Source organism: Lissotriton helveticus (genome assembly GCF_964261635.1).
Source record: "Lissotriton helveticus chromosome 1_1 unlocalized genomic scaffold, aLisHel1.1 SUPER_1_unloc_7, whole genome shotgun sequence".
Taxonomy (NCBI): domain Eukaryota; kingdom Metazoa; phylum Chordata; class Amphibia; order Caudata; family Salamandridae; genus Lissotriton; species Lissotriton helveticus.
Genome location: NW_027611714.1, coordinates 5,196,834 through 5,214,484, shown reverse-complemented (window position 1 = coordinate 5,214,484; position 17,651 = coordinate 5,196,834). Strand labels below are relative to the sequence as shown.

At 43.2% G+C, this 17,651-nt stretch overlaps 1 protein-coding gene across 1 annotated transcript in view; it reads left to right on the top strand.

The window, feature by feature from the left end:
- Window positions 1-8,711, top strand: part of LOC144806392 (uncharacterized) — a 29,482-nt gene extending 20,771 nt beyond the window's left edge. Inside the window, exon 2 of the mRNA XM_078672756.1 lies at window positions 5,922-8,711. Within this exon, the coding sequence (XP_078528882.1) occupies window positions 6,643-7,473 (831 nt within the window). The 5' untranslated portion in view covers window positions 5,922-6,642 and the 3' untranslated portion in view covers window positions 7,474-8,711. The remainder of the gene's footprint in view (window positions 1-5,921) is intronic.
- Window positions 8,712-17,651: the final 8,940 nt, after the last annotated feature.

Below are 17,651 nucleotides of genomic sequence, written 5' to 3'. Positions count from 1 at the left end.
CTGTGTTATTGCATTGTTCATATCAGATTCTCCCAATGCCTGGCCTGTGTTATTGCATTGTTCGCGTCAGATTCTCCTAGTGCCTGGCCTGTGTTATTGCATTGTTCACATCAGATTTTCCTAGTATCTGGCCCGTGTTATTGCATTGTTTGCGTCAGATTCTCCCAACGTCTGGCCTGTGTTATTGCATTGTTTGCATCAGATTCTCCTCGTGCCTGGACTGTGTTATTACATTGTTTACATCAGATTCTCCTCGTGCCTGGCCTCTGTTATTGCGGTGTTTGTGTCAGATTCTCCTAGTGCCTGGCCTGTGTTATTGCATTGTTCATATCAGATTTTCCTAGTATCTGGCCCGTGTTATTGCATTGTTTGCGTCAGATTCTCCCAACGTCTGGCCTGTGTTATTGCATTGTTTGCATCAGATTCTCCTCGTGCCTGGCCTGTGTTATTGCATTGTTTACATCAGATTCTCCTCGTGCCTGGCCTCTGTTATTGCAGTGTTTGCATCAGATTCACATAGTGCCTGACCTGTGTTTTGCATTGTTTGCATCAGATTCTCCTCTTGCCTGGCCTGTGTTATTGCATTGTTTGCATCAGATTCACATAGTGTCTGACCTGTGTTTTGCATTGTTTGCATCAGATTCTCCTCGTGCCTGGCATGTGTTATTGCATTGTTTGCATCAGATTCTCCTAGTGCCTTGCCTGTGTTCTTGCATTGTTTGCATCAGATTCTCCTAGTGCCTGGCCTGTGTTATTGCATTGTTTGCATCTGAATCTCCTAGTGCCTGGCCTGTGTTATTGCATTGTTTACATAAGATTCTCCTCGTGCCTGGCCTGTGTTATGGCATTGTTTGCATCAGATTCTCCTCGTGCCTGGCCTGTGTTTTTGCATTGTTTACATCAGATTCTCCTCGTGCCTTGCCTGTTTTATTAGCATTGTTTGCCTCAGATTCTCCTCATGCCTGGCCTGTGTTATTGCATTTTTTACATCAGATTCTCCACGTGCCTTGCCTGTTTTATTAGCATTGTTTGCCTCAGATTCTCCTCATGCCTGGCCTGTGTTATTGCATTGTTTACATCAGATTCTCTATGTGCCTGGCCTGTGTTATTGCAGTGTTTGCGTCGGATTCACCTAGTGTCTTGCCTGTGTTCTTGCATTGTTTACATCAGATTCTCCTATTGTCTGGCCTGTGTTATTGCATTGTTTGCGTCAGATTCTCCCAACGCCTGGCCTGTGTTATTGCATTGTTTATATCAGATTCTCCCAATGCCTGGCCTGTGTTATTACATTGTTTACATCAGATTCTCCTCGTGCCTGGCCTCTGTTATTGCAGTGTTTGTGTCAGATTCACCTAGTGCCTGGCCTGTGTTATTGCAGTGTTTGCATCAGATTCACATAGTGCCTGACCTGTGTTTTGCATTGTTTGCATCAGATTCTCCTCGTGCCTGGCCTGTGTTATTGCATTGTTTGCATCAGATTATCCTCGTGCCTGGCCTGTGCTATTGCACTGTTTACATCAGATTCTCCCAATGTCTGGCCTGTATTATTGCATTGTTTGTGTCAGATTCTCCCAAAGCCTGGCCTGTGTTATTGCATTGTTTACATCAGATTCTTCTCATCACCGGCCTGTGTTATTGAATTGTTTGCGTCAGATTCTCCTCATGCCAGGCCTGTGTTATTGTATTGTTTACATTAGATTCTCCTCATGCCTGGCCTGTGTTATTGCAGTGTTTGCGTCAGCTTCACCTAGGGCCTGGCCTGTGTTATTGCATTGTTTACATCAGATTCTCCTAGTGTCTGGCCTGTGTTATTGCATTGTTTTCGTCAGAGTCTCCCAATGCCTGGCCTGTGTTATTGCATTGTTTACATCAGATTCTCCTCGTGCCTGGCCTGTGTTAATGCATTGTTTGCATCAGATTCTCCTAGTGCCTGGCCTGTGTTAATGCATTGTTCGCGTCAGATTCTCCTAGTGCCTGGCCTGTGTTATGACATTGTTTACATCAGATTCTCCTCGTGCCTTGCCTGTGTTATTGCATTGTTTCTGTAAGATTCTCCTTGTGCCTGGCCTGTGCTATTGCACTGTTTACATCAGATTCTCCTAGTGTCTGGCCCGTGTTATTGCATTGTTTACATCAGAATCTCCTTGTGCCCGGCTTGTGTTATTGCCTTGTTTGCTTCAGATTCTCCTCATGCCTGGCCTGTGTTATTGCATTGTTTACATCAGATTCTCCTCATGCCTGGCCTGTGTTATTGCAGTTTTTGTGTCGAATTCACCTATTTCCTGGACTGTGTTATTGCATTGTTTGCGTCAGATTCTCCTAGTGCCTTGCCTGTGTTATTGCATTGTTTGCATCAGATTCTCCTTTGGCCTGGCTTGTGTTATTGCATTGTTTGTATCAGATTCTCCTTGTGCCTAGCTTGTGTTATTGCATTGTTTGCATCATATTCTCCTCGTGCCTGTGGTATTGCAGTGTTTCGTCAGACTCTCGTAGTGCCTGCTCTGCGTTATTGTATTGTTTTCATCAGATTCTCCTAGTGCCTGGCCTGTGTTATTGCATTGTTTGCATCAGATTCTCTTTGTGCCTGGCCTGTGGTATTGTATTTTTTTCATCAGATTCTCCTTGTGCCTGGCCTGTGTTAATGCATTATTTGCATCAGATTCTCCTCATGTCTGGGCCGTGTTCTTGCATTGTTTGTGTCAGATTCTCCTAGTGCCTTAGCTGTGTTATTGCATTGTTTGCATCAGATTCTCCTCGTGCCTGGCCTGTGTTATTTGCATTGTTTGCTTCAGATTCCCCCAAAACCTGGCCTGTTTTATTGCATTGTTTACATAAGATTCTCTTCGTGGCCGGCCTATGTTATTGCATTGTTTGCGTCAGATTCTCCTCATTCCTGGCCTGTGTTATTGAATTGTTTACATCAGATTCTCCTAGTGTCTGTCCCGTCTTATTGCATTGTTTGTGTCAGATTCTCCCAACACCTGGCCTGTGTTATTGCATTGTTTACATCAGATTCTCTTCATGCCTGGCCTGTGTTATTGGATTGTTTACATCAGATATTCCTCGTGCCTGGCCTGTGTTATTGCATTGTTTGCGTCAGGTACGACTGACAGAAGTCCAGTCTGGAAGGAAGATTTGCACAAGGCGCAGCTGACAGAAGTCCTGCCTGGAAGGAAGATCTGCACAAGGCGCAGCTGACAGAAGCCCCTGCCTGGGAGGAAGATCTGCACAAGGCACAGCTGACAGACGTCCTGCCTGGAAGGAACATCCGCACAAGGCGCAGCTGACAGAGGTCCTTACTGGAATGAAGATCTGCACAGGGCGCAGCTGATAGAAGTCCTGCATAGAAAGGAAGATCTGCACAAGGCACGGCTGACAGAAGTTCTGCCTGGCGGTGATCTCAAAACAGTGAGAGACCGACAAACAACAAGATCCGTCAAGGCCAGCTAGCCACACTGGACACAATGTACACCAAAAGCCTTATTTAGATTTCAGCGGATGGTTTATTCCATCACAAATGTGACAGGTATCCTGCCCGCTCCATTAAAAATGCATTACATACTGTGCCAATTTTAATAAGGCAGACAGGATATCTGTCTTGTTTTGAAAATGCCTTGGTGTAGTTTGCAGATTTTTACTCTGCGGAACTCCACGAAGTGCCAGGGAAACTCCGCCGCACTCTGCAGACTTCCGCTAGTGGCAGAGGTTGTTAAGTTGCACTGCACTGACTGATTTTTAGTGCCAGGAGTTCAACCCCCACTGTAAAATCAGCACAAACAGCACTCCGCGTCGTGCCAGAGGCTGCTTACTGCCGCTCTAATTGACATTCTAATCGAATGGCAGCTTCATCAACGAGAATGGCAGATTTTAACACTCGAGTGGTCGCGACCTGCCGTGACCTCCCGCATTGAGAAATCTTGCCAGGAGGAGGTCTAGTGCGTTATATTTTCTCGCAAGCGCTCGCCACCTTACCATTGGCGAACCGCTTGAGAAAAGAACTCCGTTCTGCATGGAGCTTTTGGGAACAAGTCTGCACAGATTGCGGAGTGGGAAAAACTTTGCGAGCTCCGCAGGCAGAGTGGAATTCTTCACCCACCCCTAGTTTTGAGGCAAAAATCTGTTGGACAAACTCCTAACTAGGCCCTATGTCTGCAATAAGTGTTGTAGAAGAAGTGAGATCCATGGCCTTGTGAGTATGAGGCAGTTATCTGACTTCTGATGAACCCCACAGAGTTAGTGCGCTGAAGGACAGGAAATTAGGTAAACTTGAATATGAGAAATATGGAAAGGTAGAAATGCCGCATCACCTGTGGATTACTGACACCTCCTCCCGCTCTGCCAAATGCCCATCCGGTCACAAAGTGGCATCCTGGGCCCCAAACGGACAACGTCATGCCAGATGCCATGTAATGGTGGAAAAGGGGGAAAAAAAGAGTAATATGCACAAATCTGCTGAGGGGATCTCTCAGGTAAATTATTGGTTGTGATGGATTCTCTATGAGTACTAAATGACTGATATTGTTGAATATTAAATTATACCAATCAACGTTTGTTTGCCTTATCTGCACTTATAATGTAAAGGACGGGCCTTACAGTGAACACCTTGTTCTGTTTTACACAAAAGCCCCTGAAAGAGCTGCATATTACATAACTTTATCTACTTTAGGAAGAACTAAAGACCTGCTTATTAAAGTTGTCTTTCAGGGCCAGAACCGGGTGTTGTAAGCTGCACTAGTTTCAGGGAGATGGACAGATGTTATGGCGATAGGAAACCCCCCTCAACTCACTATAATGTTCCAATCTTCCAGGTTAGAAGAAACCAGAAATGCTTGAACCAAGGGAGCTGTTGAAAGTGTCAAAGGTGACTTATGAACAGCGAGGTAAAGACAGGAGTTGGCATTTGAGATGATCTTAAGTGAATAGGAAAGGAACGAGAAGAAGTGTGCGAATGGAGTTACTTTTGTTGTATACTTCGTAAAGAGTTACTCGAAATTTTACAGCCCAGCCTGATCCATCTCTTTTTCCATACTCTACTGTTGTTTAAATGAAATCTTGACCATATGCGTCTATCTTAAACTAAACCTCAAGCACTTGGTTGCTCCATGAGCGCCCTTACTTTGCTAAGTTACTCTGTAAACACTGGTAAATCACCTCCTTTTCAGACATTAATAAGATGTCACCTGATCAACAGATCTTTTAGTTAAATATCTGTGTATAATGAAATATTGCTTGTTAAGTTTCAAAAGCTATAAGGAAGAAGGGGGAGATTTACTAAGATTTTGCGCTATGTTTGCATCACAAAAGTGGCACAAAATGGCACAAAATCTTTTTTTCCTAATTTACTTTCCAGCGCTAAACTTGTTTAGCGCTGGAAATACCGTAAGTAATGTGACACTGCGCATAGCATTGTTTCGCATTACTTTGTGCCATGGGGGCCTGCCAAGGGTGGTGCATGGGTGTTCCCGTGCAACCACAAAACTAGGTGCAAGGAAGGAGAAATGCTTTGACGTTGCATGCTTGCTACACTGTGCAACACGTATGCAAAATGGTGAAAGCTTTCCCTCATGTCGAGGCATAGTAATTTGTACAGGAAGGGTGTCCTTCCTGTACAGAACCTATGCTGGACTCACACACACACACACCCTAGCGCTCTGGTGCGAAGGTGTGTGCATGGCGCAGGGCTGCTGTAATCAGTGCCGACGCAAGGGAAAGGGAAGGAGAGAGCCATATCTCTGAAAATATGGTGCTCTCCTGTTCCCTTCCTGTCGCGCCACGCAGCCTCGCGGGGGGAGGGCTGCGCTGCATCGTGTGGAGATTTGGTAAATCTCCCTCGAAATGTCTTTTACAACTAGTTAAACATTGCGAATTCTCATTCCATTATGTTTCAGTTTAGTAATTTTAAATATCTTTACATCCAACAGAAAAGAAGCGTGTGTGTGAAATGACCATCAATAATGAAGCGAATGCTGTAAATCTTGAATAACAGCAGAAATATTGAGCTACAATATTCAGGAAAACCTCAGCGCAGTCGGCGACAGAGGAACCTGCACACAAACTGACAGATCCTGGATGAAGTATCAAGGGCAGTTCAGTGATTGTAAGAGGCTGAGCTGTGCACCTCCACGCCACAAGACGAAGACGAAGAAATGACCTTAGGAAAATTAAGGCAACAACAATAACAAACCGCCTCCTGTACAAACAAGTGTCCAACATCAGCTTTGATGATGGGATCTGTATGATGTGATTACCACAGTGCTCTGTTTTCTAAAATGATGACAAGCCATCATTCCGTGCTCTAGGAGAATTGTAAACTCTTTCTGGCCAAACCACAGTAACCAGAGAAGAGCACAACAGAGCGGAGCCAGACAACTGACGGGTAAATGAAAGAGGAGTTCTTCTATCTAAAATACAACAGACTGTCCCTATTTACACCAGCCAGAAGGAAGATACATCTTTACCCGCAACCGTGCATAGCCATAATCCAATCTTAAGGCACAATCGCCTACAAAGACACCTTCTACAAAAAAGGAGTCTGGCAAATATTTGGTGGCTACCGCATTTTATTGTTAAAACAGAAATCAAACGTGCAAAATACTGCACACATATAAAGTGAGTGAGAAAAACACAAGTGCTTTATCAGCCATGTCGGCCCATCAGGAAATGCAGTCATGGGATGTAGACAAATATATACCCGACCCACAGAGACTAACCAAGAAAGAAGAATCACACACCTGCAGCAATAGCTTTAGTTTGTCATCACTACGCAAGCGTCATCAGCAAACCTACACAGCAGAAAAACCATTCAAGTGCAGTGAATGTGTAAAGTGCTTTGGTCAGTTATCAACCCTACAGATACATCAGCGTACACACACGGGGGAAAAGCCATATCATTGCAGTGAATGTGCAAAGTGCTTTAGTCACTTATCAAACCTTCAACAACATCAGCGAATACACACAGGGGAAAAACCATTCAAGTGCAGTGAATGTGCAAAGTGCTTTAGTCAGATTTCACACCGAAAACGTCATCAGCGAACACACACGGGGGAAAAACCATTCAAGTGCAGTGAATGTGCAAAGTGCTTTAGTCAGTTATCACACCTCCAACAACATCAGCGAATACACACAGGGGAAAAACCATTCAAGTGCAGTGAATGTGCAAAGAGCTTTAGTAAGAAATCAGACCACCAAAAACATCAGCGAACACACACAGGGGAAAAACCATTCAAGTGCAGTGAATGTGAAAAGAGCTTTAGTCAGATATCAGCCCGAAAACTTCATCAGCGAATACACACAGGGGAAAAACCATTCAAGTGCAGTGAATGTGTGAAGAGCTTTATTCGATTATCACACCTTCAAAGTCATCAACGAACACACACGGGGGAAAAACCATTCAAGTGCAGTGAATGTGCAAAGTGCTTTAGTCGGTTTTCAGACCTAAACAGTCATCAACGAACACACACAGGGGAAAAATAATTCAAGTTCTATGAATGTGGGAAGAGTTTTAGTCGATTATCAGAGCTACAAAGCCATCAGCGAACACACACGGGGGAAAACATAGAAGGGCACTGAAAGTGAGAAGGGCTTTTATCAATGTTCGATCCCACACAACCCTCTGTGAATACACTGCTTCATTTAACTCAATGGAAATAATCGTAGAGATGCAGAGACTCCGAAAAGTTTTTAAGAACATCAAAAATAATATTGACCCATCGGAGGACATAGACAAGAGCTGAACAGTGCAGTTAATATGGTGGGAATGAATTACGAAAAAAGATTAAATTCGAATTATGTGGGACATTGAAATACCAGATTATAGAAGACTGGACTAGCAGTAAAGAAGAAAAGCAGATAACAGGATTTGCAGAATTATAAAAGTGTTTGTATTCGTGATTGTTCATTTCTGTACACATAGCAAAGCAACGTGATGTATCAGGATACACAATGGGATTGTGGATTAAAAGAAAAGAAACATACTTGATTTTTATTTGGTGAAGAAGAGATACAAAGAAAAACATTCAATTCCATCTGATCACACTACCTGTAAAAGCAACACTGAACAATACTGGGATTAACAACGGTACTTTCAGCTAACTTGTAAGATTAAAACCTGTAAAACCAACGCATCCAGAGTGGACATGTTGTCAGGGCTCTGGAGATGGAAGCTTCATTGGTAAAATGTATGTATTACTATTAACAAATGCCACTGCAGCATATGTAATGAACTAAAGCGAAGCAACGGTGTTCAAAAAATAACCTATTTTTAGATATAAAAGGGTATATACCTTGTTTTTAAGTAATGTTTGCTGCACCTTTTACACATTGTTATCGGTTGATGGATCAGCTTGTGCCTCAGGCCTTATAACACAGTACGACGCGTGGCTCCTCACCGACTTGGCTCTCTCTATTCATTTGGTGACTTGCCATACTCTACTTTTTACCAGAATTGAGCCACTGTAAGCAGCAGACTCTGAATAATGTGGTGAAATAGTGAAATCTCACATCAAAAGCATATATGTGCCAGGACAATCAGTTGCACTCCCAGTAACTCGTCTTCCACACTGATTGTCCTTTATTCTCAAATGTTCTGAAGGATTTGTTGTATGAATGCCAGAATGCCAGAAGTGAAAGTGACATTCATGAAGCTAAAGCTAACAGGAGTGTGTGGGAGATAGAGAGGGGAAGAGATAAAGAGAGCGAGAGAAACAAAGAAAGGGGGATAAAAAGAGAGAAATGGAAGGGGGGAACAGCAAGTGATCTTTATTCACCTAAAAATAGAAGAAGCAGCCGAATACATGTCAATGTGTGACATCACCAGAAAAAACGGGCTGAATACCTGTGAATTTGTATATTTATTTTTAATACCTATAGACCCATGTCATGCCGATAAACAGCAAAAACACACAGTGCCCACACCACAATTACTCATTCAATATTCAAGAAGGGTAAGAAACCAGTTTATTGTAACCACCCTTAGACAACATTACTCAGTGTCTATCATTTTATGCTTTTTTTCAAATTTTCAAAAAATTATAACAGAATAAAGGACTACGTATTGGAATATTTACAAGACTAAATACACTTTGTACATACATCAAAAAACAAACATTATTTACACACTAAAAAACATTTCTGCATCAAACATTTAAAAAAATTATAATAGTTACATCACAACCAACAAATATTACAATAAAAAACATGAAGAAAAATTATTTCCAAGGGGGTATAAGCAACTTAATAGCTTGTAAACGCTTAAATACTGGACCAGCCGGTCCTAGTGTCGTGAAGTTGACAATTTATTCCACCCAAGAAAGACTGCCGATGCGTTTCAAGAACCAGGCACAAAGTCCCTGGTCTATCATCAGGGCTGTTTTTTCTTTGTATCAAAATTGTTTTAAAGAGGGGCGTATCTTGTTTAAAGATTTAAAGGGAGAAACCGCAGTGCTCGAGTCTTCTTTCAATAAAGATCTTTATTGAAAGAAAGCAGACTCGAGCACGGGCGTGCAGTGGCAGAGGAGCAGGATGGTGACTGCGGTCTCTCCCTTTAAATCTTTAAGAGCAAGATACTTCAGTAAGAATTACACCTTGATGATGACGTCGTACAAGCAAAATTCGCCGTGCTACGGCAGTTCACAAAAAATAAGACATCTCTGTCTGGCCACCACAATAACTAGCGAGTTGGACCACAAGAAGATTAACCATCACGCCCCTCTTTAAAACAATTTTGATACAAAGAATAAACATCCCTGATGATAGACCAGGGACTTTGTGCCTGGTTCTTGAAACGCATCGGCAGTCTTTCTTGGGTGGAATAAATTGTCAACTTCACGACACTAGGACCGGCTGGTCCAGTATTTAAGCGTTTACAAGCTATTAAGTTGCTTATACCCCCTTGGAAATCATTTTTCTTCATGTTTTTTATTGTAATATTTGTTGGTTGTGATGTAACTATTATAATTTTTTGTAATGTTTGATGCAGAAACGTTTTTTAGTGTGTAAATAATGTTTGTTTTTTGATGTATGTACAAAGTGTATTTAGTCTTGTAAATATTCCAATACGCAGTCATTTATTCTGTTATGATTTTTTGAAAATTAAAAAAAAGCATAAAATGATAGACACTGAGTAATGTTGTCTAAGGGTGGTTACAATAAACTGGTTTCTTACCCTTCTTGAATATTGAATGAGTAATTGTGGTGTGGGCACTGTGTGTTTTTGCAATTTAAATATAAGGTCTAGCCCCCACTAGGTGTTTATGGACCTATCCCCTTTTGGTTCTCAATGGCAATAAACAGGGCACAAGTAAGGAAAATAGTGAAGGAGCCCATTATCATATGCAAATCACAATGACGTCACATGTAGTGCGTCACAAGAAGTGATGTCAGGCCCATATAATAATTTTCACATGAAAAGTCGACGGCCTGATTTAAAAACAAGAAACATAAAATAATGTAAAAAGGTTTTGGTATCAGGTTTTATACATCTTGTGTTTTTCCGACTATCAGTTTGTAACTAAACTCGGAAATGGCTGAAAGTGTAAATATTTTTAAACAGATATATGGAACTTGGAAATTACATTTTTAAACAGTTTTTAGTGAATAAATAAAATGTGCTTTAAATTTGCGTTTGTTTCCTGATGTTGTTCTTTATCCAGCCCCTAAGCCCCAAAGTGTTTCACATTTACGGTGTATTAAGCAATAGAAAGGCTCATTTTGTCTAGATCTCTATTCCTCTCTTGCATCACTCACACAAAAAAATAAAAGGGACTAATGGGCTCTGTTCCGATCTGGCGTGCTTAAACCGGCATGCCGGACCAGAACAGAGCCCATTAGTAGGAGTTTGCCGACGTCTGTCCTTGGTAATAAACACAGTGGAGCTGGTAAAGTTTGTTACGGATAGAACCTTGGCGAGAGGATGCGCAACATATACAGCCATTTGAGTCTACTCCTATTTGTGCAAAAGAAATGACACAAAAAGGCCTGTTATAGGATAATAATTCGCGTCCCTGCACAGACAGTACACTGTTCCAATATTTGGAGGCATTGCTAAAGGCTGCACAAAGGCTGTTCGAATTGTCGTACTTGAAATTATTTCTCCACTGGCTTGGTAGCTACAGATTAACCCATTTTGGTTTGTTGTTTGGGATTCATTTTATAACAAGTATTGGTCCTGAAGAAGGTGGTGTTGCCACTGAAACGTGCGTAGACCAACACATTACCCATGAGGAACGGCCCCTGAGAGGCAGTGACATCACAAACAACTGATGTTTAAGACCTTCCATCAGTGAACTGTTTGCTCTTTAGGCATTTGTGGGACCCATCATAGGGTTGAAACTCTTCTTTTAACTATGAATGAGAGTGTATGAGTGTCTGCACTGCCACACAGGTATTGACTAACTCCTGCCTTCAACGTTAGTACTCTCACACATATGGTGTAGGGACACATATGTTCACAACTATCATTTTACAAGGCTGGACTTCTGTCAGTTGCGTATATGGCAGTCTCCCTCTTCTGGGTTCATGTGCTTCAATTCCCTTTTAGAGCTATTGTGCATGACTTGCCTCTTCCCTATACATTTTGGTTCCCATTACATCTGTTCCCCTACTCAGCTTGCCATTGATTATGTGTAATGTTCAAGAGTCTCTCCTCTTATTTTCTCCATTGTACTACATATAGAATTTTGCGCTTAGTGTGTTTGTGTTAAGAATTAACATGTCATTTTGCTCAAGTATATTTATTTACATTGCATTTCATGTTCCCACCTTTTGATGTCACCCCAACACCAATATTCACCACTTGTTAGTATTGCTTCTCATTATCATTCCACAATGGTTCTTTTGCTCTCTCCCTTGTGTAGTCACGATTTTTACGCCACGGGTCTGTCTCCATACTAAGTCACATTTACATTTGTCTGTCCACTTTTCTTCCTAGGGTTTCCACGTGCTATTGGTGATCTCAATATACATTTCCCCATTGTTGTGTTTATCTTGGTTTTTGCAACAACTAATTCTATGATTTTCTATTATTTTACTATATGTTTGGTATCTTCCCCAGCCCTGAAGAAGTCACGGGTTACTTCCCTTAAGTGACAAAACACCTGTTGGCTGGTTGTTTTTCTTTGTTGTATTATTAAATACATTTGCATATTATACTGGTGTCGACCACAGATATTCGTACAATACGAGACATTTCAACCATTGTTATAACCTTATTACGTGTGCCCAGGACTGTGCTTTCAGTATGTGCATATACTCTGAGCAAACGAGATATGTGGTCGATTTTATTCTAGCTAAGAGGGGTGGTGCTTGCGCCATAATAGGAGAGCAGTGTGTGGTCGGTATCACGAATAAGGAAAGGAATATCACTCAGCATATTTTAGACATTTTGTAAAATGTTCGAGGAATGGAGAGCGATTATTTGAGTTGGTCATTATTTGGTGGTTGGGGTTGATTCTAGAAAAGGTGATATATTTAATTGTTCTTTTAATTTGTTGCTGTGTCTTGATTCAGTGTCTTCCCATATGCTGTTCATACTGTGCTACATATTTCTCTCCCAAAAGGATTTCAGTTCATGATATTAATTCAACTATAATGCTTCAAAAGGAGCTTGATACTATTATGCAAATAGATGAGTGTTTTTGGTTCAACTACTTCTCTTGCAGGTTCTGTTCCTGATGTTACTCGTACTACTGATGTTAAGTGTCATTTTCTTCCACTCGTTTGCTATGCATATATACATATATTCGTACTTGACATGTTATCGCCTGTATTCATCTATTGTCTCTACTTTTATATTTGTAACGACCTTTACCTGATAGCAAGAATAAAGATGTCCGTGTTAGCTAATAAATGCTAAAAGGAGGGTCTGTTAGAGTTGTAATGTATTACTCCCATATTAGTCGTATTTTACCTGATATTATGTTAGCATTTAAGTAGCTATTTCGTAATATATTCTTGCTGTATGCATATGCAATTAATAAGTACAGATGTTACGTTAGGTAGGTTGACATCTGTTCCACCATTTTAGCTTTCGAAGACGCCATTTTGTATTATAATCCAAACTTTTACTTGAACCCTTTACCAGAAATGGTCCTTGGTAAATTTTGTTTCTCAAAGGTTGAATCTTGCTTGTTAATGCATGCCTTTTATGTTACATAGAGGCCTTCTCCCACCTGTCTAGTGGGGAGGATAAGATAGATGACCTTGGGCAGTAGATAACTTGTGTCAAGCTGTGGAATCGAAACGTATGTTCTGTACCCCCATTGTATTATGACGGCTACCAGTGTTTTTGTCATAATAGGCGGCTCTTTGTGGGCTCCGCAACATACATAATGTAACTTTATGACTGTAAGAGTCAGTCCCTCGTCAGCCATCATAGGAGGATGATCAGATTGATTTCCAATGCAGGGTACTTTGTGAATAAACGAGTTTGCTTCTATTCTCTACTGTGTCATTGACTCTTCATTCTTTGAAGTTTATAGGAGGTCGAGAGTGACCCGGGTGGCCCTAGTTGGGTCACTTCCTTCACAACATTTGCTCTTTTCTTTTTACTGGTCTCCACCTCTGTCCATGGCATTCATTCTTCAAAGTGCAGAGCCAGGTTTCTGATGCTATCAGGTACCTGCCTTTATTGGCAGTGCTTTAAAGGGAACTACAGAACTGCGGGTACTCACTCTCCAACGTACCTGCTTGCTGCTCAGAAGTGCCGTACTCTCCAATTACAGGTATCCTACCAGTACTGAGAAGTGCAGGTGCTCTCCCTTGTGAAAGGAAGAGGTGCAGGTGCTGTCCCTTGTGAATGAAACAAGTGCCGGTTTTGTCCCTTGTGAATGAAAGAAGTGCAGGTGTCTCCCATGTGAATGAAGGAAGTGCAGGTTCTGTCCCTTGTGAATGAAAGAAGTGCAGGTGCTGTCCCCTGTGAATGAAAGAAGTACTGGTGCTGTACCTTAGGAATGAAAGAAGTGCAGAAGCTGTCCCCTGTGAATGAAAGAAGTGCAGGTGCTGTCCCTCGTGAATGAAAGAAGTGCAGGGGCTGTCCCTTGTGAATGAAAGAAGTACAGGTGCTGTCCCCTGTGAATGAAAGAAGTGCAGGTGCTGTACCTTGTGAATGAATGTAGTGCTGGTGCTGTCCCTTGTGAATGAGTGAAGTGCATGTGCTGTACCTTGTGAATGAAAGAAGTGCAGGTGCTGTCCCTTGTGAATGAAAGAAGTGCAGATGCCGTCCCCTGTCAATGAAAGATGCGCAGGTGCTATCCCCTATGAATGAAAGAAGTGCAGGTGCTGTCCCCTGTGAATGAAAGAAGTGCAGGTGCTGTCCCCTGTGAATGAAGGAAGTGCAGGTGCTGTCCCCTGTGAAAGATAGAAGTGCAGGTGCTGTCCCTTGTAAATTAAAGAAGTGCAGGTGCCGTCCCCTGTGAATGAAAGAAGTGCAGGTGCCGTCCCTTGTGAATAAAAGAAGTACAGGTGCTGTCCCCTGTGAATGAAAAAAGTGCAGGTGCTGTCCCCTGTCAATGAAAGATGCGCAGGTGCTGTCCCCTGTGAATGAAAGAAGTGCAAGTGCTGTCCCCTGTGAATGAAAGAAGTGCAGGTGCTGTCCCCTGTGAATGAAAGAAGTACAGGTGCTGTTCCTTAAGAATTAAAGAAGTGCAGTTGCTGTCCCTTGTGAATGAAAGAAGTGCAGGTGCAGTCCCTTGTGAATGAAAGAAGTGCAGGTGCTGTCCCCTGTGAATGAAAGAAGTGCAGGTGCTGTCCCCTGTGAATTAAAGAAGTGCAGGTACTGTCCCTTGTGAATGGAAGAAGTGCAGGTGTGGTCCCTTGTAAATGAAAGAAGTGCAAGTGCTGTCCCTTGTGAATGAAAGAAGTACAAGTGCTGTACTTTAGGAATGAAAGACGTGTAGAAGCTGTCCCCTGTGAATGAAAGAAGTGCAGGTGCTGTCCCTTGTGAATGAAAGAAGTGCAGGTGCTGTCCCTTGTGAATGAAAGAAGTGCAGGTGCTGTCCCCTGTGAATGAAAGAAGTGCAGGTGCTGTCCCCTGTGAATGAACGAAGTGCAGGTGCTGTCCTTGTGAATGAAAGAAGTGTGCACGTGCTATCCCTTGTGAATTAAAAAAGTGCAGGTGCTGCCCCTTGTGAATGAAAGAAGTGCAGATGCCGTCCCCTGTCAATGAAAGATGCGCAGGTGCTGTCACCTGTGAATGAAAGAAGTGCAAGTGCTGTCCCCTGTGAATGAAAGAAGTGCAGGTGCTGTCCCCTGTGAATGAAAGAAGTGCAGGTGCTGTCCCTTGTGAATTGAAGAAGTGCAGGTGCCGTCCCCTGTGAATGAAAGAAGTGCAGGTGCTGTCCCCTGTGAATTAAAGAAGTGCAGGTGCTGTCCCCTGTGAATGAAAGAAGTGCAGGTGCTGTTCCTTAGGAATTAAAGAAGTGCAGTTGCTGTCCCTTGAGAATGAAAGAAGTGCAGGTGCAGTCCCTTGTGAATGAAAGAAGTGCAGGTGCTGTCCCCTGTGAATTAAAGAAGTGCAGGTGCTGTCCCTTGTGAATGGAAGAAGTGCAGGTGTGGTCCCTTGTAAATGAAAGAAGTGCAAGTGCTGTCCCCTGTGAATGAAAGAAGTGCAGGTGCTGTACCCTGTGAATGAAAGAAGTACAGGTGCTGTACCTTAGGAATGAAAGACATGCAGAAGCTGTCCCTTGTGAATGAAAGAAGTGCAGGTGCTGTCCCTTGTGAATGAAAAAAGTGCAGGTGCTGTCTCTTGTGAATGAAAGAAGTGCAGGCGCTGGTCCTTGTGAATGAAAGAAGTGCAGGTGTCTCCATTGTGAATGAAAGAAGTGCAGGTTCTGTCCCCTGTGAATGAAAGATTTGCAGGTGTCGTCCCCTGTAAATGACAGAAGTGCAGGTGCTGTCCCTTGTGAATGAAAGAAGTGCAGGTGCTGTACCTTGTGAATGAAAGAAGTGCAGGTGCTTTCCCTTGTGAATGTAAGAACTGCTGGTGCTGTCCCCTGTGAATGAAAAAAGTGCAGGTGCTGTCTCTTGTGAATGAAAGAAGTGCAGGCGCTGGTCCTTGTGAATGAAAGAAGTGCAGGTGCTATGAAAGAAGTAGCGGTGCTGTCACAAAGAAGTGCAGGTGCTGTCCCCTGTGAATGACAGAAGTGCAGGTGCTGTCCCCTGTAAATGAAAGAAGTGCAGGTGCTGTCCCTTGTGAATGAAAGAAGTGCAGGTGCCGTCCCTGTGAATGAAAGAAGTGCAGGTGCTATGAATGAAGTAGAGGTGCTGTCACAAAGAAGTGCAGGTGCTGTCCCCTGTGAATGACAGAAGTGCAGGTGCTGTCCCCTGTAAATGAAAGAAGTGCAGGTGCTGTCCCTTGTGAATGAAGGAAGTGCAGGTGCCGTCCCCTGTGAATAAAAGAAGTGCAGGTGCTGTCCCTTGTGAAAGAAAGAAGTGCAGGTGCCATCCCTGTGAATGAAAGAAGTGCAGGTTCTGTCCCCTCTGAATGAAAGATTTGCAGGTGTCGTCCCCTGTGAATGACAGAAGTGCAGGTGCTGTCACAAAGAAGTGTAGGTGCTGTCCCTTGTGAATGGAAGAAGTGCAGGTGCCGTCCCCTGTGAATGACAGAAGTGCAGGTGCTGTCACAAAGAAGTGTAGGTGCTGTCCCTTGTGAATGGAAGAAGTGCAGGTGCCGTCCCCTGTGAATGACAGAAGTGCAGGTGCTGTCACAAAGAAGTGCAGGTGCTGTCCCCTGTAAATGAAAGAAGTGCAGGTGCTGTCCCTTGTGAATGAAGGAAGTGCAGGTGCCGTCCCCTGTGAATAAAAGAAGTGCAGGTGCTGTCCCTTGTGAAAGAAAGAAGTGCAGGTGCCATCCCTGTGAATGAAAGAAGTGCAGGTTCTGTCCCCTCTGAATGAAAGATTTGCAGGTGTCGTCCCCTGTGAATGACAGAAGTGCAGGTGCTGTCACAAAGAAGTGTAGGTGCTGTCCCTTGTGAATGGAAGAAGTGCAGGTGCCGTCCCCTGTGAATGACAGAAGTGCAGGTGCTGTCACAAAGAAGTGTAGGTGCTGTCCCTTGTGAATGGAAGAAGTGCAGGTGCCGTCCCCTGTGAATGACAGAAGTGCAGGTGCTGTCACAAAGAAGTGTAGGTGCTGTCCCTTGTGAATGGAAGAAGTGCAGGTGCCGTCCCCTGTGAATGACAGAAGTGCAGGTGCTGTCACAAAGAAGTGTAGGTGCTGTCCCTTGTGAATGGAAGAAGTGCAGGTGCAAGTGCAAGTGCAGGTAGGGATAAAACTGGAATGAAGGTGTTTTTTTTGGGTGGGGGTGAAGGAGGAGTGAAACACAGCTGGGCTCAGTGTCGCTGTTGCCCCAGAATAAATTCCCAAAACATGCCTGCAAATGTCAATCCGAGGACACCCCCTCCCCCCCCACACACACACGTTTACTCCAGGCATTGTTCTTTCAGTTAATTCCAGAATCCGACCTCTCTTTCCTTGCAGACACGGCTCTCTTCAGAGTCTGCCTTGGTTTCATTTAGTTTGTATAGCGCTTTTCGTCGTCCCCTCGTGGCGCTTACTGTCTCACAAGGGACGTGCTCAACACAAAGCGTCTTTGCAGCATAAGCTCAATGCTATGTCTGCTCGAGTGTTGTGATTTATAAGCGAGAGTATAAGGTGGGAG